The sequence below is a fragment of the Ranitomeya variabilis genome, chromosome 2 (assembly GCF_051348905.1).
Source record: "Ranitomeya variabilis isolate aRanVar5 chromosome 2, aRanVar5.hap1, whole genome shotgun sequence".
Taxonomy (NCBI): Eukaryota; Metazoa; Chordata; class Amphibia; order Anura; family Dendrobatidae; genus Ranitomeya; species Ranitomeya variabilis.
In genome coordinates this window covers 21,890,117-21,916,624 of record NC_135233.1, presented here as the reverse complement: position 1 = coordinate 21,916,624, position 26,508 = coordinate 21,890,117, and the positions used below count along the sequence as shown (strand labels likewise).

General features: G+C 46.2%; 1 protein-coding gene across 1 annotated transcript in view; it reads right to left on the bottom strand.

Moving 5' to 3' along the window:
• Positions 1-17,591: 17,591 nt before the first annotated feature.
• The window catches only part of PPP1CB (protein phosphatase 1 catalytic subunit beta), a 33,040-nt gene continuing 24,123 nt past the window's right edge, over positions 17,592-26,508 (bottom strand). The window contains exons 5-8 of the mRNA XM_077282095.1: positions 24,348-24,419; positions 20,513-20,664; positions 20,079-20,213; positions 17,592-19,089 (exon numbers count right to left, since the gene is read on the bottom strand). Coding sequence (XP_077138210.1) covers positions 18,985-19,089; positions 20,079-20,213; positions 20,513-20,664; positions 24,348-24,419 — 464 coding nt within the window. The 3' untranslated portion in view covers positions 17,592-18,984. The remainder of the gene's footprint in view (positions 19,090-20,078; positions 20,214-20,512; positions 20,665-24,347; positions 24,420-26,508) is intronic.

Genomic DNA, 26,508 nt, shown 5'->3' with positions numbered 1-26,508 from the left:
GAGTATTGTATTTATTCTTTTTAAATCAGTGACTGGTAGCCATAATGAGTATGCAGGACCATAGACAGTGCATTATATTGTATGGAGAACCATAGACAGTGCATTATATTGTATAGAGAACCATAGACAGTGCATTATATTGTATGGAGAACCATGGGGGGTGCATTATATTGTATGGAGGACCATAGACAGTGCATTATATTGTATAGAGAACCATGGGGGGGTGCATTATATTGTATGGAGGACCATAGACAGTGCATTATATTGTATAGAGAACCATAGACAGTGCATTATATTGTATAGAGAACCATAGACAGTGCATTATATTGTATGGAGAACCATGGGGGGTGCATTATATTGTATGGAGGACCATAGACAGTGCATTATATTGTATAGAGAACCATAGACAGTGCATTATATTGTATGGAGGACCATAGACAGTGCATTATATTGTATAGAGAACCATGGGGGGGTGCATTATATTGTATGGAGGACCATAGACAGTGCATTATATTGTATAGAGAACCATAGACAGTGCATTATATTGTATAGAGAACCATAGACAGTGCATTATATTGTATAGAGAACCATAGACAGTGCATTATATTGTATGGAGAACCATGGGGGGGTGCATTATATTGTATGGAGGACCATAGACAGTGCATTATATTGTATAGAGAACCATAGACAGTGCATTATATTGTATGGAGGACCATAGACAGTGCATTATATTGTATAGAGAACCATGGGGGGGTGCATTATATTGTATGGAGGACCATAGACAGTGCATTATATTGTATAGAGAACCATAGACAGTGCATTATATTGTATAGAGAACCATAGACAGTGCATTATATTGTATGGAGAACCATGGGGGGTGCATTATATTGTATGGAGGACCATAGACAGTGCATTATATTGTATAGAGAACCATGGGGGGGTGCATTATATTGTATGGAGGACCATAGACAGTGCATTATATTGTATGGAGAACCATGGGGGGTGCATTATATTGTATGGAGAACCATAGACAGTGCATTATATTGTATGGAGGACCATAGACAGTGCATTATATTGTATGGAGAACCATAGACAGTGCATTATATTGTATGGAGGACCATAGACAGTGCATTATATTGTATGGAGTACCATAGACAGTGCATTATATTGTATGAAGAACCATAGACAGTGCATTATATTGTATGGAGGACCATAGACAGTGCATTATATTGTATGGAGAACCATGGGGGGTGCATTATATTGTATGGAGAACCATAGACAGTGCATTATATTGTGTAGAGAACCATGGGGGGTGCATTATATTGTATGGAGGACCATAGACAGTGCATTATATTGTATGGAGAACCATGGGGGGGGGGCATTATATTGTGTGGAGGACCATAGTCAGTGCGTTATATTGTATGGAGGACCATGGGAGGTGCATTATATTGTATGGAGGACCATAGACAGTGCATTATATTGTATGGAGGACCATGGGGGGGGCATTATATTGTATGGAGGACCATAGACAGTGCATTATATTGTATGGAGGACCATGGGGGTGCATTATATTGTATGGAGGACCATAGACAGTGCATTATATTGTGTAGAGAACCATGGGAGGTGCATTATATTGTATGGAGGACCATAGACAGTGCATTATATTGTATGGAGAACCATGGGGGGGGCATTATATTGTGTGGAGGACCATAGTCAGTGCATTATATTGTATGGAGGACCATGGGAGGTGCATTATATTGTATGGAGGACCATAGACAGTGCATTATATTGTATGGAGGACCATGGGGGGGGGGCATTATATTGTATGGAGGACCATAGACAGTGCATTATATTGTATGGAGGACCATGGGGGTGCATTATATTGTATGGAGGACCATAGACAGTGCATTATATTTTATGGAGGACCATGGGAGGTGCATTATATTGTATGGAGGACCATGGGAGGTGCATTATATTGTATGGAGGACCATAGACAGTGCATTACGGTATATTGTATGGAGGACCATGGGAGGTGCATTATATTGTATGGAGGACCATAGACAGTGCATTATATTGTATGGAGGACCATGGGGGTGCATTATATTGTATAGAGAACCATAGACGGTGCATTATATTGTATGGAGAACCATGGGGGGTGCATTATATTGTATGGAGAACCATAGACAGTGCATTATATTGTATAGAGAACCATGGGGGGTGCATTATATTGTATGGAGAACCATGGGGGGTGCATTATATTGTATGGAGGACCATGGGGGGTGCATTATATTGTATGGAGAACCATGGGGGGTGCATTATATTGTATAGAGAATCATGGGGGGTGCATTATATTGTATAGAGAATCATGGGGGGTGCATTATATTGTATAGAGAACCATGGGGGTGCATTATATTGTATAGAGAACCATGGGGGTGCATTATATTGTATGGAGGACCAAGGGGAGTGCATTATATTGGATGGAGAACCATAGACAGTGCATTATATTGTATGGAGGACCATGGGGGGTGCATTATATTGTATAGAGAACCATGGGGGGGTGCATTATATTGTATAGAGAACCATGGGGGGGTGCATTATATTGTATAGAGAACCATGGGGGGGTGCATTATATTGTATGGAGGACCATGGGGAGTGCATTATATTGTATGTAAAACCATGGGGAGTGTATTATATTGTATAGAGAACCATGGGGAGTGTATTATACTGTATGGAGAACCATGGTGGGTGCATTATCTTGTATGGAGGACCATGGGGGGTGCATTATATTGTATGGAGGACCAAGGGGAGTGCATTATCTTGTATGGAGAACCATGCACATTGGACAGCAATGTACAAACAAAGTTGCTATAAACACGTTCCGTCTATTTTTTTAACTTCATCAGGGTTTGGGAATTGTGAAACAGTTAAAGAGAATATGTTAGCTTTTTGCTATTAATCTGAGAGTAGTATAAGGGTACTGTCACACTAAGCGATTTACCAACGATCACGACCAGCGATACGACCTGGCCGTGATCGTTGGTAAGTCGTTGTGTGGTCGCTGGGGAGCTGTCACACAGTCAGCTCTCCAGCGACCAACGATGCCGAAGTCCTCTGGTAACCAGGGTAAACATCGGGTTACTAAACGCAGGGCCGCGCTTAGTAACCCGATGTTTACCCTGGTTACCAGTGTAAATGTAAAAAACAAACAAACAGTACATAGTTACATTCCGGTGTCTGTCCCCCGGCGCTGTGCTTCTCTGCACTGTGTCTGGGCCAGCCAGAAAGCACAGCGGTGACGTCACCGCTGTGCTCGCTTTCCGGCCGGCAGGCGCTCACAGTGCAGGGAAACAGAACGCCGGGGGACAGACACCGGAACGTAGGTATGTACTGTTTGTTTTTTTTTACTTTTACGCTGGTAACCAGGGTAAACATCGGGTTACTAAGCGCGGCCCTGCGCTTAGTAACCCGATGTTTACCCTGGTTACAAGCGAACGCATCGCTGGATCGCTGTCACACACAACGATCCAGCGATGACAGCAGGAGATCCAGTGACGAAAGAAAGTTCCAAACGATCTGCTATGACGCACGATTCTCAGCAGGGTTCCTGATCGCTGCTGCGTGTCAGACACAGCGATATCGTATGGATATCGCTGGAACGTCACGGATCGTACCGTCGTAGCGATCAAAGTGCCACTGTGAGACGGTACCCTAATGCAATGGACAGAGAGCCTGATTCCAGCGATCTGTCACTTATCTGTCATGAATCCCCAATGGCTAGGGATAGCACAGGACAAGCAAAGTACAAATAAATAACGGACGAGCTCTAGGGTGATGGAACCTGGGCTGACCGCTGCCCTACGCCTGACAAACGCAACTAGAGATAGCCAGGGAGCGTGCCTACGTTGGTTCTAGACGCCACGCACCAGCCTAAGAGCTAACTAGTACTGCAGAGAAAATAAGACCTCACTTGCCTCCAGAGGAATGAACCCCAAAAGATATAGTTGCCCCCTCACATGTATTGACGGTGAAATGAGAGGAAGGCACACACATAGAGATGATATATATAGCTTTAGCAAATTGAGGCCCGCTGTAAACTAGAAAGCAGAAAGATACAAAAGGGGACTGAGCGGTCAGCAAAAAACCCTAATCAAAAAAACCATCCTGAGATTACAAGAACCCATGTGCCAACTCATGGCACATGGGGAGAATCTCAGTCCACTAGAGCTACCAGCTAGCATAGAGACATAATAAGCAAGCTGGACAAAAAAACAAACAACTGAAAATCAGCACTTAGCTTATCCTGAAAGATCTGGGAGCAGGTAGGCAGGAACCAAACAGAGCACATCTGAATACATTGATAGCCGGCAAGGGAATGACAGAAAGGCCAGGTAAAATAGGAAACACCCAGCCTCTGATGGACAGGTGGAAACCAAAGGCCGCAACCCACCAAAGTCACCCAGTACCAGCAGCAACCACCAGAGGGAGCCCACAAACAGAATCCACAACAGTACCCCCCCCTTGAGGAGGGGTCACCGAACCCTCACGAGAACCCCCAGGGCGATCAGGGTGAGCTCTATGGAAGGCGCGGACCAAATCAGTCGCATGAACATCGGAGGCGACCACCCAGGAATTATCCTCCTGACCATAACCCTTCCACTTAACCAAATACTGGAGTTTGCGTCTGGAAACACGAGAATCCAAGATCTTCTCAACAACATACTCCAATTCTCCCTCCACCAGCACCGGAGCAGGAGGCTCAACCGAAGGAACAACGGGCACCTCATACCTCCGCAACAACGACCGATGGAACACATTATGAATAGCAAACGATGCTGGGAGATCCAAACGAAAAGATACAGGGTTAAGAATCTCCGAGATCCTATAAGGACCGATGAACCGAGGCTTGAACTTAGGAGAAGAGACCTTCATAGGGACAAAACGAGAAGACAACCACACCAAATCCCCAACAAGAAGTCGGGGACCCACGCGGCGACGGCGATTAGCAAACTGCTGAGTCTTCTCCTGAGATAACTTCAAATTGTCCACCACCTGATTCCAAATCTGATGTAGCCTGTCCACCACCACGTCCACTCCAGGACAATCCGAAGACTCCACCTGACCAGAGGAAAAACGAGGATGAAACCCCGAATTACAAAAAAAAGGAGAGACCAACGTGGCAGAACTAGCCCGATTATTAAGAGCAAATTCGGCCAGTGGCAAAAAAGCAACCCAGTCATCTTGATCAGCAGAAACAAAACACCTCAAATAAGTTTCCAAGGTCTGATTAGTTCGCTCCGTCTGGCCATTCGTCTGAGGATGGAATGCAGACGAAAAAGACAAATCAATGCCCATCTTGGCACAAAACGTCCGCCAAAATCTAGACACAAACTGGGATCCCCTGTCAGAAACGATATTCTCCGGAATCCCATGCAAACGAACCACGTTCTGAAAAAATAAAGGGACCAACTCAGAGGAGGAGGGCAACTTAGGCAAGGGCACCAAATGAACCATCTTAGAAAAGCGGTCACACACAACCCAGATAACGGACATTTTCTGTGAAACCGGGAGATCAGAAATAAAATCCATGGAAATGTGCGTCCAAGGCCTCTTCGGGATGGGCAAGGATAACAACAACCCACTGGCCGAGAACAGCAAGGCTTAGCTCGAGCACACACTTCACAAGACTGCACAAAGGTATGCACATCCCTAGACAAGGAAGGCCACCAAAAAGACCTGGCCACCAAGTCTCTAGTGCCAAATATTCCAGGATGACCAGCCAACACAGAAGAATGGACCTCGGAGATGACTCTACTGGTCCAATCATCCGGGACAAACAGTCTTTCTGGTGGACAACGATCCGGTTTATCCACCTGAAACTCCTGCAATGCACGTCGCAAGTCTGGGGATACGGCGGACAATATTACCCCATCCCTAAGGATACCAGTAGGCCCAGAGTCTCCAGGAGAGTCAGGCACAAAACTCCTGGAAAGAGCATCTGCCTTCACATTCTTTGAACCTGGCAGGTATGAAACCACGAAATTGAAACGAGAAAAAAACAACGACCAACGAGCCTGTCTAGGATTCAAACGCCTGGCAGACTCAAGGTAAATGAGATTCTTGTGATCAGTCAAGACCACCACACGATGTTTAGCACCCTCAAGCCAATGACGCCACTCCTCAAATGCCCACTTCATGGCCAAAAGCTCCCGATTACCCACATCATAATTGCGCTCGGCGGGCGAGAATTTTCTAGAGAAGAATGCACATGGCTTCATCACCGAGCCATCGGAACTTCTCTGTGACAAAACCGCCCCCGCTCCAATCTCGGAAGCATCAACCTCAACCTGAAAAGGAAGTGAAACATCTGGTTGACACAACACAGGAGCAGAAGAAAACCGGCGCTTAAGTTCCTGAAAGGCCTCCACAGCCGCAGGAGACCAATCAGCAACATCAGCACCCTTTTTAGTCAAATCAGTCAAAGGTTTAACAATACTGGAAAAATTAGCAATGAACCGATGATAAAAATTAGCAAACCCCAAGAACTTCTGAAGGCTCTTAACAGATGTAGGTTGTGTCCAGTCACAAATAGCCTGAACCTTGACGGGATCCATCTCAATAGTAGAAGGAGAAAAAATGTACCCCAAAAAAGAAATCTTCTGGACTCCGAAGAGACACTTTGAGCCCTTCACAAACAGAGAATTGGCCCGCAGAACCTGAAACACCTTCCTGACCTGTAGAACATGAGACTCCCAGTCATCAGAAAACACCAAAATATCATCCAAATACACAATCATAAACTTATCCAGATATTCACGGAAAATATTGTGCATAAAGGACTGAAAGACTGACGGAGCATTGGAGAGTCCAAAAGGCATTACCAAATACTCAAAATGGCCCTCAGGCGTATTAAATGCGGTTTTCCACTCATCACCCTGTTTTATCCGCACCAGATTATACGCACCGCGAAGATCTATCTTAGTGAACCACCTAGCCCCCTTAATGCGAGCAAACAAATCAGTTAATAATGGCAATGGATACTGATATTTGACTGTAATCTTATTCAGAAGGCGATAATCTATACAAGGCCTCAGGGAACCATCTTTTTTTGCCACGAAAAAAAAACCTGCTCCCAGAGGGGACGAAGATGGACGAATATGTCCCTTTTCCAAGGACACCTTAATATAATTCCGCATAGCAGTATGCTCTGGCAGTGACAGATTAAATAAACGACCCTTAGGGAACTTACTGCCAGGAATCAATTCTATAGCACAGTCACACTCTCTATGAGGAGGGAGCGAATTGAGCTTAGGCTCCTCAAAAACATCCCTATAGTCAGACAAAAAACGCAGGGATCTCAGAAGGAGTAGATGAAGCGATTGAAATCGGAGGTGCATCACCATGAACCCCCTGACATCCCCAGCTTAACACAGACATTGTTTTCCAGTCCAGGACAGGATTATGAGTTTGTAACCATGGCAGACCAAGCACTAGTACATCATGTAAATTATACAGTACAAGGAAGCGAATCACCTCCTGATGAACGGGAGTCATGCGCATGGTCACTTGTGTCCAGTACTGCGGTTTATTCATAGCCAATGGTGTAGAGTCAATTCCCTTCAGAGGAATAGGAACTTCCAGAGGCTCCAGACTAAAACCGCAGCGTTTAGCAAATGACCAATCCATAAGACTCAGGGCAGCACCCGAATCCACATAGGCATCGACGGAAATGGAAGACAGTGAAAAAATCAGAGTCACAGACAAAATGAACTTAGACTGCAGAGTACCAATGGCAAGAGATTTATCAACCCTTTTTGTGCGTTTAGAGCATGCTGATATAACATGAGCTGAATCACCACAATAAAAACACAATCCATTTTTCCGCCTATAATTTTGCCGTTCACTTCTGGACTGAATTCTATCACATTGCATAGTCTCAGGTGCCTGTTCAGAAGACACCGCCAACTGGTGCACGGGTTTGCGCTCCCGTAAACGCCGATCAATCTGAATGGCCATAGCCATAGACTCATTCAGACCTGTAGGCGTAGGGAACCCCACCATAATATCCTTAATGGCCTCAGAAAGACCATTTCTGAAGTTTGCAGCCAGGGCGCACTCATTCCACTGAGTAAGCACCGACCATTTCCGAAATTTTTGACAATATATTTCCGCTTCATCATGCCCCTGAGAGAGGGCTAATAAAGCCTTTTCAGCCTAAATCTCCAGGTTAGGTTCCTCATAGAGAAATCCCAATGCCAGAAAAAACGCATCCACACTGAGCAATGCAGGATCCCCTGGTGCCAATGCAAATGCCCAATTCTGAGGGTCGCCCCGCAGGAAAGATATTACAATCTTGACCTGTTGAGCAGGGTCTCCAGAGGAGCGAGATTTTAAAGAAAGAAACAATTTACAATTGTTCCTGAAATTCAGGAAGGTAGATCTATCTCCAGAAAAGAACTCTGGAATAGGAATTCTAGGTTCAGACATGGGAGTGTGAACAACAAAATCCTGTATGTTTTGAACTTTTGCCGCGAGATTACTCAGGCTGGAAGCCAAACTCTGGACATCCATGTTAAACAGCTAAGATCAGAGCCATTCAAGGGTTAAGAGGAGGTAAGAAGCAGCTAGACAGCAATTAAGGGCTAGGCAGCAAAACTCTGAAGGGAAGAAAAAAAAAAAAAAAATTTCCCTTAAACACTTCTATTTCTCCTGCTTCAGCCCAAAATATTAACACTTTGTGGGCCGGCTATACTGTCATGAATCCCCAATGGCTAGGGATAGCACAGGACAAGCAAAGTACAAATAAATAACGGACGAGCTCTAGGGTGATGGAACCTGGGCTGACCGCTGCCCTACGCCTGACAAACGCAACTAGAGATAGCCAGGGAGCGTGCCTACGTTGGTTCTAGACGCCACGCACCAGCCTAAGAGCTAACTAGTACTGCAGAGAAAATAAGACCTCACTTGCCTCCAGAGGAATGAACCCCAAAAGATATAGTTGCCCCCCACATGTATTGACGGTGAAATGAGAGGAAGGCACACACATAGAGATGATATACAGTGCCTACAAGTAGTATTCAACCCCCTGCAGATTTAGCAGGTTTACACATTTGGAATTAACTTGGCATTGTGACATTTGGACTGTAGATCAGCCTGGAAGTGTGAAATGCACTGCAGCAAAAAAGAATGTTATTTCTTTGTTTATTTTTTTTTTAAATTGTGAAAAGTCTTTTCAGAGGGTCATTTATTATTCAACCCCTCAACCCACCAGAATTCTGTTTGGTTCCCCTAAAGTATTAAGAAGTAGTTCAGGCACAAAGAACAATGAGCTTCACATGTTTGGATTAATTATCTCTTTTTCCAGCCTTTTCTGACTATTTAAGACCCTCCCCAAACTTGTGAACAGCACTCAAACATGGTCAACATGGGAAAGACAAAGGAGCATTCCAAGGCCATCAGAGACAAGATCGTGGAGGGTCACAAGGCTGGCAAGGGGTACAAAACCCTTTCCAAGGAGTTGGACCTACCTGTCTCCACTGTTGGGAGCATCATCCGGAAGTGGAAGGCTTATGGAACTACTGTTAGCCTTCCACGGCCTGGACAGCCTTTGAAAGTTTCCTCCCGTGCCAAGGCCAGGCTTGTCCGAAGAGTCAAGTCTAACCCAAGGACAACAAGGAAGGAGCTCCGGGAAGATCTCATGGCAGTGGGGACATTGGTTTCAGTCAATGCCATAAGTAACGTACTCCACCGCAATGGTCTCCGTTCCAGACGAGCCCGTAAGGTACCTTTACTTTCAAAGCGTCATGTCAAGGCTCGTCTACAGTTTGCTCATGATCACTTGGAGGACTCTGAGACTGACTGGTTCAAGGCTCTCTGGTCTGATGAGACCAAGATCGAGATCTTTGGTGCCAACCACACACGTGACGTTTGGAGACTGGATTGCACTGCATACGACCCCAAGAATACCATCCCTACAGTCAAGCATGGTTGTGGCAGCATCATGCTGTGGGGCTGTTTCTCAGCCAAGGGGTCTGGCCATCTGGTCCGCATCCATGGGAAGATGGATAGCACGGCCTACCTGGAGATTTTGGCCAAGAACCTCCGCTCCTCCATCAAGGATCTTAAGATGGGTCGTCATTTCATCTTCCAACAAGACAACGACCCAAAGCACACAGCCAAGAAATCCAAGGCCTGGTTCAAGAGGCAAAAAATCAAGGTGTTGCAGTGGCCTAGTCAGTCTCCTGACCTTAACCCAATTGAAAACTTGTGGAAGGAGCTCAAGATTAAAGTCCACATGAGACACCCAAAGAACCTAGATAACTTGGAGAAGATCTGCATGGAGGAGTGGGCCAAGATAACTCCAGAGAACTGTGCCGGCCTGATCAGGTCTTAGAAAAGACGATTATTAGCTGTAATTGCAAACAAAGGTTATTCCACAAAATATTAAACCTAGGGGTTGAATAATAATTGACCCACACTTTTATGTTTAAAATTTATAAAAATTTAACTGAGCAACAAAACTTTTTGGTTTGTAAGATTTATGCATCTGTTAATAAATCCTGCTCTTGTTTGAAGTTTGAAGGCTCTAACTTATTTGCATCTTATTAACCCTGCTAAATCTGCAGGGGGTTGAATACTACTTGTAGGCACTGTATATAGCTTTTAGCAAATTGAGGCCCGCTGTAAACTAGAAAGCAGAAAGATACAAAAGGGGACTGAGCGGTCAGCAAAAAACCCTAATCAAAAAAACCATCCTGAGATTACAAGAACCCATGTGCCAACTCATGGCACATGGGGAGAACCTCAGTCCACTAGAGCTACCAGCTAGCATAGAGACATAATAAGCAAGCTGGACAAAAAAACAAACAACTGAAAATCAGCACTTAGCTTATCCTGAAAGATCTGGGAGCAGGTAGGCAGGAACCAAACAGAGCACATCTGAATGTGACATTGATAGCCGGCAAGGGAAATGACAGAAAGGCCAGGTAAAATAGGAAACACCCAGCCTCTGATGGACAGGTGGAAACCAAAGGCCGCAACCCACCAAAGTCACCCAGTACCAGCAGTAACCACCAGAGGGAGCCCACAAACAGAATCCACAACACTTATCATTATGTAGTTTCAATACAATCAGTGATTTATCAGCAGGAGATACAAAGCTGCCAATCAGTGCAGTGTGGGTGGGGTTGTACACAGCTCAGCATACTGAACGCTGCTACATTTACAGCAGGGAAAACAGGGACTCTATCAAAACTACTACAGGCAGCAGAGTAAGTGGCACATCACTGGAATCAGGGTCTCTGCCCCTACAAAATACTGCTCTCAGATTACAGAACAAAAATCATCTGACGGATTCCCTTAAAGAAATATTGTTTTTTCTTTGGGCAGCTTTGCTCACACTGCTGTCCTTATCCGGAACGGACTTCTTGTTGGAAAAACGCATCTGGTCCAGCTGCAGCTTAAAGCTGCCATGTGCACGTACCCCAAGAGTTCCTCATGTTGTCTGGTATCCTTAGCATCATTCTATCTCGTTAGTTCCCCCATCGCTGGTGCCAGCAGATGGCGGTAAATCCTTTCTGATAATTCTATGCAGCTCTCGAACCATCCGCAGGGTAAGCGGGCAGACTGACACGACGGGCACAGTCACACCCAGGAGTTTCTGTTTTTCCCTTTGCTACATTTTACTGAAGTGGTCAAATTCCAATATTAATAATACATGACAATGTATAAAATATCTGCCCCCCAGCGAGTAGTTTTGGAAAGCTTTTTTTCATCTGATCGGGGAATCTTTTGCAAAGAAAAAAACAACCTAAGAAAAGCTCAGACATTTCTGGTGTCAAAAAGTTGGAAGTAAAACTTGTACAATAGAGAATTAATACTAAAACTCAGGCCCCGATTCATTAAGGTGTTTTTAACCAGAATTCTCACGTAAAGAAACCTTAAAAATTCATGAAATTTTGCAACAACATGAAGTCGTGAAAAGTTTGCAACTCTTGGTGTTATTAAGCCAGTTTTGGCCAATTCCGGCAAAGTGGGAGGACGCAGCGATGCCCGCCTGTCTAAGTCTACGTTCACATTTGCGTTCTGCGCCGCAGCGTCGTCGCATGCGTCATGCGCCCCTATATTTAACATGGGGGCGCATGGACATGCGTCGCACTTGCGTTTTGTGTCGCATGCGTCACTGCGACGCACGCGTCTGGGCGCAGAGGACGCAGCAAGTTGCATTTTTGCTGCGTCCAAAATCAATGAAAAAAAGGACGCATGCGACGCAAAACGCAGCGTTGTGCATGCGTTTTGCTGCGTTTTTGTTTGCGTTGTGCGTTGCGGCGCCGACGCTGCGGCGCACAACGCAAATGTGAACGTAACATAACTTATCCCCAGCTGTGGTGGACCTTATGCCAGAAATCGCAAGGTGGTTTTCATGCTGTAAAATAGACACTTCGTAGTTCGGCCTCCGCACATCAGCTAATGAAAAAATGTAACCATGTCCCAATTTATTTTTTTCAACTAATAAAAAAAAGACAATTCACTTTATTTGGATAAAAGTTTTCCTGTAACTTTTAGGACTTGTTCATGTAGTGTTTTTGATGCAATCCCCCCCACCCCACCATGCGGAAATACATCTGCGCTTTTCAGTAACAGCAAAATGAATGAGATTTCTACTATTCACAGTCACATGATGCGTTTTTTTCTCCTTTTTTAAAAATCGCAGGATGTTTAGTGTTTTTACTGCATTTATTTCCCACTGAGATACAAATGACTTAGCATCAAAAACGTGCGTAATTTCCACTGCAATTTTTGGGACTATAGCCTTCATTTTTCATGCAGAAAAAAAGGTACGTGTGAGCATAACCTCATATTACACTGACGCTTCCTGTTCTGCAGAGGTCACTTCTTAGCAGTTGTCTCATTATCATCACTGACAGGAGTGGGTAATATAGAGATCGCACAGGATCCAAATCTATCATGTCACAGCTCACCTCCTCCTCCTCCCCACACCACAATGTCCTCTGCACAGAACAGACAGCATTCTCCCATAGAATATACTATGTGAGGTCACAGACAAACCTGCACTATGACCTCTGCACAGGCACAGACAGACCTGCACTATGACCTCTGCACAGGTGACAGACAGACCTGCACTATGACCTCTGCACAGGTGACAGACAGACCTGCACTATGACCTCTGCACAGGTCACAGACAGACCTGCACTATGACCTCTGCACAGGTCACAGATTAACCTGCACTATGACCTCTGCACAGGTCAGACAGACCTGCACTATGACCTCATGCCCACGGCCCTTGCATAGGTCAAATAATGACATATATTTTTCACAAAGTGTTATAAAATTGTCATCTGACACGTAAATATTAGAAAGTCGGTGATGTACAACTGTCACAATTAAATTCAAGCTACTACACAATACATTGCAAGGGAGGGCTTATCTAGGCATGTGCCCCCTGTTCTCCCGGATTTCTCCTATATCCTTTTATATTATATCACAGTTGGTATAAGGAGCGTCCTTATCCACAGAAACTACAAGTTCCAGAATGCCCGTCAGCCCTATAACCAAGGAGTTCATACAGTACGTTATTTTTATGGCACGACTGATGTATTTTTCACAGAATACAATTTGCAGATACACATTTCTCAGGGAAGATATTGGGGGCCGATGTACTAAATTCTAGCTAAACGGTCTTAAAGGGAACCCGTCACCCAATTCATACTGCTCACACCACGGGCAGCACGAATCTCACCATTGCAGCCAGGTAGGTATATTTTTCTCTGAACCGATCTGGAATTTCAGACAAAATATATTTTCAAGCTCCGTCAAGGGAACCAGAGACGATTGACAGGTGTCTCTCATAGCAAAACAACTGTCAATCACCTGCAGCGGCGCTGGGAAGAGCCGGCCAGGGGTGGCACCGGACTAGCCTCATCTCCAGCTATGGTCTCCAGTTCGTGTGCTGCTTGTGACTTTCAGACTTTTAACCCAACTAACATCCATAGGGCTCATTTAGACATCGGGGAAAAAATCGGTACGGTCTCGGACTGCAATACAGACTTGCCGCAGGTCTCCCCGACTGGAGCATGACCGCTTCATATAAGACTGTCACACTTGGTGCAGGAGACCTGCAGCCAGTCCGCGCATTTCAGTCAATCACACTTCTGTGAAATCATCCTGTCCAGTTATGAAATGATAGTAAATTAGCAAGGCAACCCCTATAAAGGAGCGGTGACCACAGACCATTTCTCTGTTCTCATCCTTTTTGACTGTTGTTTTGGTCACTTTTGCATTTTGTCACTGCTTTCAGCCCTAGAGGTACAGTAGTATGAGGGGTCTACAACCCACAGAGGTTGCTCAGGTAATGCAGCTCATCCAGGATGGCACATCAATACCCGATACCATGAGACAGGCTAATACACCAGGTGAAGTGGAGAGCAGTAGGAGGGCAACAACCCAGCAGCAGGGCCGATACCTCCTCCTTTGTGCAAGGAGGAACAGGAGCAGTGCCAGAGCCCTGCAACATGACCTCCAGCAGGCCATTAACATCCATGTGTTTACTCAAACGGTCCGAAACAGACTCCATGAGGGTGGTACTGGGGCCCGACGTCCACAAGTGGGTGTTGTGCTTATAGCTCAACACTGTGCAGGGTGATTCGCAGATTTGACATTGGCACCCTGTGCCCTTCACAGATGAGACCAGATTCACACTGAGCACATGCAACAGACGTGACAGAGTCTTGGGACGTCGTTGAGAATGTTTCATGTGCTCACCAGAGGTATCCTAACTGCCATTAGGTACAGAGATGAGATCCTCAGACCCCCTGTGAGACCATATGCTGGTGCGGTTGGCCCTGGGTTCCTCCTAATGCAGGACAATGCCAGACCTCATGTGGCTGGAGTGTCAGCAGTTCCTGCAAGATGAAGGCATTGAAGCTATGGACTGGCCCGCCCGTTCCCCAGACCTGAATCCGATTGAACACATCTGGGACATCAGGTCTCGCTCCATCCACCAACGTTACGTTGCACCACAGACTGTCCAGGAGTTGGCGAATGCTTTAGTCCGGGTCTGGGAGGAAATCCCTCAGGAGACCATCCGCCGCCTCATCAGGAGCATGCCCAAGCATTGTAGGGAGGTCATACAGGCACGTGGAGGCCACACACACTACTGAGCATCATTTCCTTGTCTTGAGGCATTTCCACTGAAGATGGATCAGCCTGTAACTTCATTTTCCACTCTGATTTTGAGCATCATTCCAACTCCAGACATCCGTGGGATATTAGTTGTGATTTACATTGTTCATTTTTAGGTTTTATTGTTCTCAACACATTCCACTATGTAACAAATAAAGATTTGCATCTGGAATACTTCAGTTAGTGATAGCTAGGATGTGGGATTTTAGTGTCCCCTATTTTTTTTTATTTTTTTTTGAGCAGTGTATATCACCTGCCAGACTTGGACTTGTGAATATAATACTGAGTATTGTACATGTGTATATGACCATTGGAGAGGCTCAGGGGGCTGTTTTAGTATTGCTGCTTTTCTTTTATTGATTTGTTTGTCATCCTCCAGAGCTGCAGATTTAGAGCTCAGTGGGTTTTTCCTACTATATGGGAAATCCTGACTATAATACGACATCCAGGTTTTTTTTTATTATTTTTTATTATCCTTTGCCCTGAAACCTAGTTTTTCACCCTCATCCATCTGCACTCAGAATGCAGCCACCACCCACATTGCACGCTGCTGTTGGGCGCCTGTGTCATGTGCAGGACCTTTAGACGAGAATTTCATTTGCCGTGTCTCGGCATACCGCCTAGGACAATATAGTCCATCCTTGATTAGCAAAAAAATAAAAAAAAATCCAATTTGTTTCAGGCAAAGTGAACACAGCAATGAAATCCACACAGAAGACAAATTAAATCAGCAATTTCCCTAAATAGCCAGGATGGCATGGAGCAGCAGCTCATTAATTTACAGGAGGATCTGTGCCAGGCGGGATGCCTCCTCCTAGAAAGGAAATAGGCTGCAAACTAGAGCAATGGTAGATGGAGAACTGCAGTCAGATCACGAGGCCTTTAATTAGTGGAATAATTGCATTATTTCAGGCCCAGCGGCCTCCAGTCTGAGCTCATCATGTGGTGCAGAGGAGCAGATCTCCTTGTACAGGAGGAAGGTCCAGCCAACACAGCAAAGGCTCCAGCCGCACACGTATGAGAGGTGATGTATACGCCTGCATTAAATGCAGTTTAGGATATATGGAATGCAGAGGCTGAAACAGTCTACCCACACAGCCAGGTGTTAAAATACTGAACTCAACAATGTGTCACTTGTCAGGCTGAGTGCTGTTTACTTACAACGAAATGAAGGTTTTATTATCAGGACATTATCACCGCTGGGACTACAGCAGTGCAAACAGTAGACCTAGTCCGGCCTCGCCCCCTCCTATGATAAGCAGCTCACTGACGACAGAGTAAGTACATAAGGAGCCTGGTGTGGGCGGGGTCAGATGTGGTGCGGGGCAGGGTCAGATGTGGTGCGGGGCAGGGTGAATTGTCTGAAGTCTGCTCCACCTAGTAAACTAAGTGACATTGCAGGCTTCAGGGTCTCTGCCCCTACATCATGCTACTGTCGAATTACAAAATATTGCGACCAATTCCCTTTAAAAGTTTTATCTGCATTAAAAGACCAGAAATTCTGCTGCTGTACCTAAACTACTGTCCCGTTTATCAGTATACAGGCACGATGCTAGATTCCCTTTGCAAGACATTTTATAGGGTGGATGTTTTTTAGGGTGTGTTTCAGTCAACCATATATATAACATCTCTAAAGCCCATGACTAACACTGAAATAATCTTACAGTCGGTTTATATAGATTTTCTATACCTCATCACATTCTGCACCTTGTACCAATCCAAGTTACATCCAGTAACATACTCCAGAGCTGCACTCACTAATCTGCTGGTGTAATGTAGGTACGGTACACAGTGACTGCTCCAGCAGAATAGTGAGTGCAGCTCTGGAGTATAATACAGGCTGTAACTCAGGATCAGTAATGTAATGTATGTACACAGTGACTGCACCAGCAGAATAGTGAGTGCAGCTCTGGGGTATAATACAGGATGTAACTCAGGATCAGTAATGTAATGTATGTACACAGTGACTGCACCAGCAGAATAGTGAGTGCAGCTCTGGGGTATAACGCAGGATGTAACTCAGGATCAGTAATGTAATGTATGTACACAGTGACTGCACCAGCAGAATAGTGAGTGCAGCTCTGGGGTATAATGCAGGATGTAACTCAGGATCAGTACAGGATAAGGGATATAAAAGAATAATTTTCCTTATACCCGTACAGTGATCTACATTGGTGAACAAATCCTTTGAGGCATTTTAATGTAACTCAGAAATATATTTCCCCAGCTCAGATCCCATAGATTAGTTTCCTAATTGTGCAGAACACACAAGAAACATCGTCTGGATGGATGATGGATGTTTTGTAGAACTGTAAATATCTGAGACGTTGGACCCCTCAGGTTCCACCATACGACACCTTGGTGTAGACATTTTGGAGAGGAGACAAGAGCAGTTTTAATTCTAATGACATTTTATTGAATTAAAACGGAAAGAAAAAAAAAAGAAAAAAGATGTAAAGATACGTAAAGCAGTTAGTAGATTGCTTGTAAAGAATACAGTTTACTCTTGACACTGACTGCTGCTTGCAAATTAATTAAAGTGTCCATGCAGCCCACACGCCGCGGGTGCCGCACTGCCGTCCCCCGCCCAGTAGGGGCGCTGCCGTCGTGTCACGATCCCAGTGCGTGTGGGCGATATGCACCCTTTAATCCTGACAACGGGGCAGACGCGGACCAGCGGCACATTCAGTTTTGCAAACTGTCACTTCTAAACTCTAGTTCCAGAGCTCAAATGCAACGCGACTCCAGAAAATGCATCGAGAAGTGCAAATGCAGGATGTGCCGTGGGAACGTGGCGATGCATCGTGTGCAAACATTAACGCTACACATGCTGTAATAGATCGCAACTGAAAACGGTGGATATGGGAGAGGGGGATGGGCAGGAGGAGGGGGCGAGACGCTGAATATCAGTATGAAATCTCTGAAAACACCGAATGAACGTTACATGATGGCTACGCCGCCGTCACCGGCTCATTCTCCGGTAACGTCAGGCTGTTAGAGAGCAAGCTGTACACGAACCACATGTACTAAGAAAAGTCATCTTTAATGTCAAAGCAGATCAGAACAAGGTGGGGAAAAAAAACAGAAAAAAGTGGCCGTCAGTCAACAGAATGAAATGGGAGAGGGAAAACAAAAACAAAACAAAAAGACTAAAAAAAGCGTGGAAAGCCAAAAATACCACAGGGTACACACAACGGGTGGTGATTATTTCTTCTCTCAGAAGTCAGAATATACAACTAATGCTATTAAAAAATAATTAAAGCAGTGAAGTGAAGAGACAAAGGTAAAGTGTAACCCCTTCAATGCCAGGAGGAACGGGGGGTGGGGGGCTCCGCATATAGGAACGGAGAAATGTAGCACTGTAATGCGTATGTAGTACAGTTAAGTCCTGCAGATCCAGCCGGCACTGAAAGGGTTAACATGACAAACCGCCGCAGCGGTGCGACCCTTCTGTGACTTGCAGGGTCCCCGGTGGGGTTGTGGGGGCGAGGGCTAGCTGCATTACTAAAAGTATGGACCTCTTGCAATGATGTTTGGGGGCTTAATATGTTATGTGCATAATATACCCATTTATTCTGGGGATACGGGTGAGGGGGATGAAGCAGATTCGGACATTTAACCCTTTCTGGAATCCTTTTTTTTCCTGTCTCAAGGAGGTAAAAGCGTGCAACATTTTAAAGAAGGGGGTCAGAATGGCTGGGTGATGTTAACAGTGCACACTTATTATAAGGTGGATTTTTGTCTTGATGGAGGATCTGGTGCTGTCTCGTCGGCAGGATATGCTCTTCACCTCTTCTTGGGAGGGTTGGCTGTCCGGGGAGGCGTCACGGGGCGCCCAGAGTTCAATCCCCCATACTGGTACTTTGCTTTCTTTTCTGAGGGTTTCAGGATCTATGGAAGAGAAGAACAAAGTTTTGACACAAGGAATTAGGGTAGGTGCACACATAGAATGGTCCACTGCGGATTTTTCCGCAGCGGATTTGATAAATCCGCAGGGCAAAAGTACTGCTTTTTTTCCTGCGGATTTACCGTTGTTTCTGTGCGGATTCAACTGCGGTTTTACACCTGCGGTTTTCTATTATGGAGCAGGTGTAAAACCGCTGCGGAATCCACACAAAGAATTGACATGTTGCGGAATGTAAACCGCTGCGCTTCCGCGCGTTTTTTTCTGCAGCATGTGCACTGCGGATTGCGTTTCCCATAGGTTTAACATTGTACTGTAAACCATTGGGAAACTGCTGCGGACCCCCAGCTGCGGAAACGCTGCAGGTCAGCAGCAAAATCCGCAGTGTGTGAACATAGCCTTAGCTGTGAACAGAGGCTAATAGATGTGACTGCAGGGAGCTCTTTGGGTACGCTCCCACGCAGCACGTTCAATGTATGGGCTCGGATACAGGGTATCTCAGTGCGGTACTTTTGCTAGCTATTGCTCTGTGGGTGAGGATAGCTCCAGTCCTAGTATGCGTCCCATAAATTATAGGACTATAGTCCGCTGTGGTAAAATGAGCATCGGTCCAGCCAAGGAGTAGGGTGGTGGACGGGTGGGTAGTGGGCTGTGAAACATTACATTTCTTTTTTTTGCAAAGTGAAAAATCAGATGAATGGACCAAGAAATGGGGAAAAAAAAAATTGTTGCAGACACTAAAGGGTCAAAAACACTAATACGTTGCTAATGACAACATCCACAACCACAGAGCACTGAAATTGGTGTCTGATTAAAGGGGTCCTCTGCTGCTAGTGACAGGGGAGCAGTCAGGTCACCGCTGCATCTAAAAGGATAGTTTCCAGCCTTGTACTTCAGTCAGGCAGCGCCCCAGTAATCCGCAGTGGGCACAAACCCCCCACTCCAGGGAGCTGCGGGGCTTAGCATCAGCTGTTACCTGGAAGGAGCACATGAGGGTTTCATCCACGCTCATCATGCCACCGGCATTATCGAACTCCCCGCAGTAATTCGGAGCGGAGAACAGGGTGACCAGCTGCCGCTTGGCAAAGAACTCGTAGCCGTCCTCTACTACCTGCGTGCGGAGGCAAAACGAAAATCTGTCAGGAAAGCAGCGAAGACTAGTCATCCAGAAGAGGACACATGGGGTTAATACTAAATGGCAAAGACGGTGATACGGATATACTCCAACCTGAACCCTTACAGGTCAAGGGTCCGGAGCACAACGTATCACCATGTGAACCCAAGAGTCTAGACGGGGGCGACCATCACTTTAATGACAGGGTTTCTGGTTGTCACCCCCAGACACAACCAATAAAATGCTGAATTCTCCCAAGGACCCCCCCCCCCCATTGTTTAAGAAGAATCACCTACCTGATGAGCCCGACATATCAGATCCAGGTCGTGTCGATTCAAGAATTTGCTAACCACATCTGCTCCGAAGGTGAAGGAAACCCCGCGGTCGTTCTCGCCCCAGCCCTGCACGTCTTTATCAGGGTCTGACCACAGGAGGTCGCAGAGCAAGCCTGCCGGGAGAAGAGGGGAGTCTCATCAGGACGCGGAGCCTCATGTGCCCCCCCTGGAGCGTTACACAACCGTCCTGAAGGGTCGGGTCACACCGTGTAATCCACACCTGTGTACGACCGAGACGTGAGGACAGAGCCGGTGACACTAAGCTGTCAATCCCCAGGGACTAATCTGCTGCAGATCCTCAAAGACAATGCTTCCTCCATCCGCACACTAAATATAACATGGTCGCTATCGCTCAGGGGTGTCTGGAGAACGCTGAAACTTTGCACAATGAAATAATAATGGTCTTAAGTTACAAAACCTTCAATTTCGCACTATATAAGATCACTGCTTGCTGTCAGTGAACATCCACATGCTAAAAGTAAGAGATTGCAGGACTCTGATCCAGCAGCCACTTCATTAGTCAATGGCCGCCAGAGAGGACCCATGCCAACCCTCTACCAGCACCTCATAATAATAATAATAATATTATTATGCACGGTGTTGTGTGCGCCTTTCCACCACACCGACACTAGCGGGTACAAGGTTTGCAGTGCCCCATCCAGAAGCCACTGATGTGACCCCGCTAGACCGGGGTCCTGCAAACTGGTCCGGTCGTCTACACTAAAAACCTGAACAGTCGCATGACACTCGTTCACACAATGCTTCATTTATGGATTAAAAAAAAAAAAAAAAAAAGGCAGCGAGTTTCCCTATGGACAGTTTCTTATTGTTTCTTATTCTCATGGAAGCCCCATCATAAAGGGACAGTATGGAATTTGAGCTGAAAATCTATGTATTTTCCCCAATGCTGTGATCATTATATATCCAGTGTGGTATCTAGAACTGAAGAAACTCCTCACAGCTGAAGGTTTGCTACAAGTACATGCAACCCAGCGAATTCTGTAAGGCTTTGTGCCCATGTTGCATTTTTAGGCGTTTCCGCCACAGCCTAAACGCTTAAATAAAACGCATTCCCATGCAATCCTATGGGATTCCGCAGTTGCTGTGCCCATGCTGCGGATTTTCCAGCTGCGGAATCGCATAGTGGTAAAATCAGTGGCATGTTCATTATTTCTGTGGAATCGAAGCGATTCCACCACCATAGGACTGCATTGAAATGCTCACTTTACGCATGTGGCAATGCCCGCCATGCGTAAAGTGAGCGCTTAATGTGCGGATGGTACCCAGGTCTGGAGGAGAGGAGACTCCCTTCAGGCCCTGGGTACCATATTCCTAATAATTAAAATAAAAAATAGGGATATACTCACCTTCTGATGGCCCCCGGAGTCCTCCTGCCTCTCAGCGGTGCACACGGCGGCTTCCGTTCCCAGGGATGCATTGCGCGAATCACCAGAGATGATGTCGCGGTCGTGTGCCCGTGACATCACAAAGGTCCTTTGCGCAAAGCATCGCTGGGAACGGAACGCATCGGGAGCGCCGCTGAGGAGATCGGGGGCCATCAGAAGGTGAGAATAACCTTTTTTTTTATTATTATTTTTAACGTTCTTTTACTATTGATGCTGCATAGGCAAAGCACTATGCACTATGACCTACCTGTCAATCACTTTTCCAAGCGGTGCTTCAAATCGCTTGGAAAAGCACAAGCATTCTGCAAGCTAAAAACGCTTGTGTCATGCGGGAAAACGCATGCGAATTCCACATGCGCTTTACCCACGGCAGGGAGTTGTGGAAATGCTGCAGACATTTCTGCGGCATTTCTGCAATGTGTGCACATAGGCTAATACGCAGAGCTGAAAGTGTCGGGATCACAAATCCCCCGGACTCCAAGGTGACCGCTACAATTTCTGTCTGGGTAAAATGGTTACGTTTTTCAGCCTCAGGAAGTAAAGAGCAATGTGTCCATTCACTGACAGGTAACGGTGATCTTTAAATAGTGAGAAATTAAGTTAAGAGTTGCAAAACTTCTCTTTATACAAATGACAAAGCTTCACCCGAGCATTCATTTCTATAGAAAGAGGGGTGAACCGGCCCCCCATCTTGTTCTTAATTAGGTCCCAGGGTCAGCACTGATTGATGATCCCTGCCGTCCACCCACTGCCGAGATAGCGAAAAACAAGAAGTGAGAACACACACAAGATCTTGCTTCAGAAAACTGACAGTCACCTGGATGGGGGCGCTGTGGGGGAGCACCTGGATTTCTGAGCACTTCATAAAAGAAAAATTAAATGGAACGGTCACAAAATTTCTGAGACAAAATCTTGTTCATGTAATTCCACCCAAAAATAAATCACCGGGGGGAGTAAGAAGATGAATAACAAGCTGTCCCCGAATTCCAGGTATACAGAAGCGTCCACACACCGTAACAGGAGCCCGACCAGCAGCGACATGTAGACAGGAACCAGAGGAATTCACATACGGGGAGGAGGATGCTGATAAACTACACAGATAACATACAGGAGGCACTAACCCTCCCCTATAGCCCCTGTAACCAGCACACTGACGTACAGGAGGCGCCAACCCTCCCCTATAGCCCCCCCGTAACCTGCACAATGACGTACGGGAGGCACTAACCCTCCCCTATAGTCCCCCGTAACCTGCACAATGACGTACGGGAGGCACTAACCCTCCCCTATAGTCCCCCGTAACCAGCACAATGACGTACAGGAGGCACTAACCCTCCCTATAGCCCCCCGTAACCAGCACAATGACGTACGGGAGGCACTAACCCTCCCCTATAGTCCCCCGTAACCTGCACAATGACGTACGGGAGGCACTAACCCTCCCCTATAGTCCCCCGTAACCAGCACAATGACGTACGGGAGGCACTAACCCTCCCTATAGCCCCCCATAACCAGCACAATGACGTATATGAGGCAGTAACCCTCCGCTATAGCCCCCCGTAACCAGCACCCTGACATGCAACACCCCTGGATTTATTGAGACGTGCACTTGTAAGGGTTTGTGTACATGATGCCTTTCAGGTGGGTGATCCCGCCGAGGAAGACACTTCAGCAATGATTTCATCTAGTGATGTGGATTCTCCGCTGGATTAAGTCACTTCGGCTACGCCGGTGCCCAGACCTGTTGAACACTCCCCGATAATTACCACGATCTGAGTGCGGCAATGACAACAGCTCTACTCAGATCATAGTAATTACTGGTAACAGAGAAATAGTCCAACACATAGCAATGGGCTACAATAAAATGGTGCCAGGCGCCATCCACAGCTGTGAGGACCCCATGTAATGATTCCCACAAAGCTAGAGGCCGCCATCCATATTAACAGATATCAGTCAATCCTGGATGATGGGCGAGCAAATAACAGAAGGGACTGAATGGGTGCAATCCAAGTCAACAGAAGGCAGAATCAGTCCAGAGAAACGTGAAGGGGGAAAAAAAAAAAAAAAGTCCCAGATGAGGACCGTGAACCTCCACCCTGGCAGACCAGCCAGGACAGGGACATTTGTCAGGTCTGTAAGTAGAAGCAGTAGATCAAACCTACAGGGCCCAAACCTTACCCCGAGCCCACGTCTCCACACCCCAGCATTGAGCTTTTCCCCTCGCATTCTCTGGCACACATCAGACTAGTCGGCGCTACATCACCTCCTTATTTTTATTTTTTTTAGCAAGGTTGTATTTTTGTTTTTTACGCAGCATTAAGATAATATTTGTCCCCTGATGGTCGAACAGCATTCAGGGACCTGCCGGGAGCTGCGCTTCCCATGTCAGACCTTACCTGTGTCAGGGACATCTGTGGGTCTCATGATTCTGCGGATCTGTTCCATAGACTGTAGATCTGGAGAGAGACCTGGAAGAAAGAAAACATCTCAGTGCAAGTCACATCCAAGACACTTTATTAAAAAAAAAAAAAAAAAAAAAAAATAAGGAAAAAAAAATAAATCACTGCCAGATGTATCATAGCCCCAAAAAATGCGGCATCTACCCCCTCCCCAGGGGCCCAACGTACGTTGTGAAATAAATGCACAACGGGGGCAGAGGATGCAGTTTTTCAACGCATCCGCTGCCCCATTGTAATGTCTGGGGAGGAGGGGGCGGAGCTTCGGCCGCACATGCGTGGTCGAAAATGGCAGACGCGATGCACAAAAACACGTTACATGGAACGTTTTTTGTGCCGACGGTACGCCAAAACACGGTAATCCGTGTGGTAATCCGTCGCTAATGCAAGTGTATGGAGAAAAAAAATTCATCCTGCGGGCAACTTTGCAGGATGCGGTTTTTTCTCCAAAATGACGCATTGCGAGTGTGAAAGTAGCCTTAATGTGAGCAATGCGCTGAAATCGAGCAGTGATCTTAAACCCATTGGCCGGATGTGCGAGCTTGCTGTATGGACTGGGCTAGGGTTGAGCGACTTTCATTTTTTTAAGATCGAGTCGGGTTTTGTGAAACCCGACTTAGTCCAGAGTCGAGTCGAGTGAAGTCGGCCGATTATCGCTAAAAGTCGGGGATCGACCGAAACACGAAACCCAATGCAAGTCAATGGGGAAGCATAGCCGGCAGTGAGTGGAGGCCAGGAAAACACCTACAGTGCCCATTTTAATGCCAAAAACATCCATTCTTGTTTTCTGAAGCTTGTCAATCTAAATTAACTTTATAATAATAGTTAGGCACTGGAAATTGGGGGTGATTTGGCAAAAGTTGTGGGGGGTAGGGCTGGTTCAAGGTTTTAGTGGGCACAGGAAACGCGGAATACGTCACGGCGGTGGAGCAGGGAGAGGTAAGTATGTCAAGTTTGCAAGTGCTGTGATCCTAAGCAAGCAGGGGGGCCCACTCGTTGGCATTGGCACTGGCACAGGGCCCCTCAAAGTACAGCGGTGTGTTTGCACGGCGGGGGCGCCTCCCACCAGCAGCGACACTTTTGCGTACTCTGAGGGGCCCTGTGCCAGTGACGTCACCAACGAGTATGCCCCCCCCACCTGATGAAGGAACCTGTACTTTCATCTGCACCTTCCTCTTTGTCCCTGTGTAAGGTGGTATAACATGCGGGAAGGGGAACCTGACTTTCAGCAGGGTCAGATTCTGGCTGTGTAGAGTGCAAGGGGAATGTAGTGGTCTAGGTCAATGTACCAGCAGACTCATCTAGCAGTGGCTGGGCAATGGGCAGGATGATGAGGAAACAGATATAGGGCCAAAGAATAAAGTAGGCTAAATGCAGTTCAAAATTGGTAACAGGACTAAACAGGCGGCATTGCTTTGTTGAGTGGAGTAGCAAACCCAAGAGCAGCAGACACTGTTTCAAGGGCCCAAACACACTAATAGGCCAAATGCAGTTTAATATCTGATACTATAGGCCGAAAGCCATAAGGTTGAAGCTCAGCTTTTTTTAGTTGAGGACAAACACCAGGGAGGAGCAAACAGAGCTATTAGGCCCCATCCAGCAATTTAAAAAAAAAAAAAAAAAAAAAAAGCCAGAAGGTGGAAACTCAGCTTTGTTCAGTTGAGGACAACACCAGGCAGGGGCAGACACCGTTAGTAGGCCCTAACCACCAATTTTTAAAAACACAGCACTTAATGAGAGCAAGAAGGTTGAAGCTCAGCTGTATTCAGTTGAGGGCAACACCAGGGAGGGGCAGACACCGTTAGTAGGCCCTAACCACCATTTTGTTTTTTAAAAAACACTTAATGAGAGCCAGAAGGTTGAAGCTCAGCTGTATTCAGTGGAGGACAACACCAGGGAGGGGCAGACACCGTTAGTAGGCCCTAACCACCATTTTTTAAAAACACAGCACTTAATGAGAGCAAGAAGGTTGAAGCTCAGCTGTATTCAGTTGAGGACAACACCACGGAGGTGCAGACACCGTTAGTAGGCCCTAACCACCATTTTTTAAAAACACAGCACTTAATGAGAGCCAGAAGGTTGAAGCTCAGCTGTATTCAGT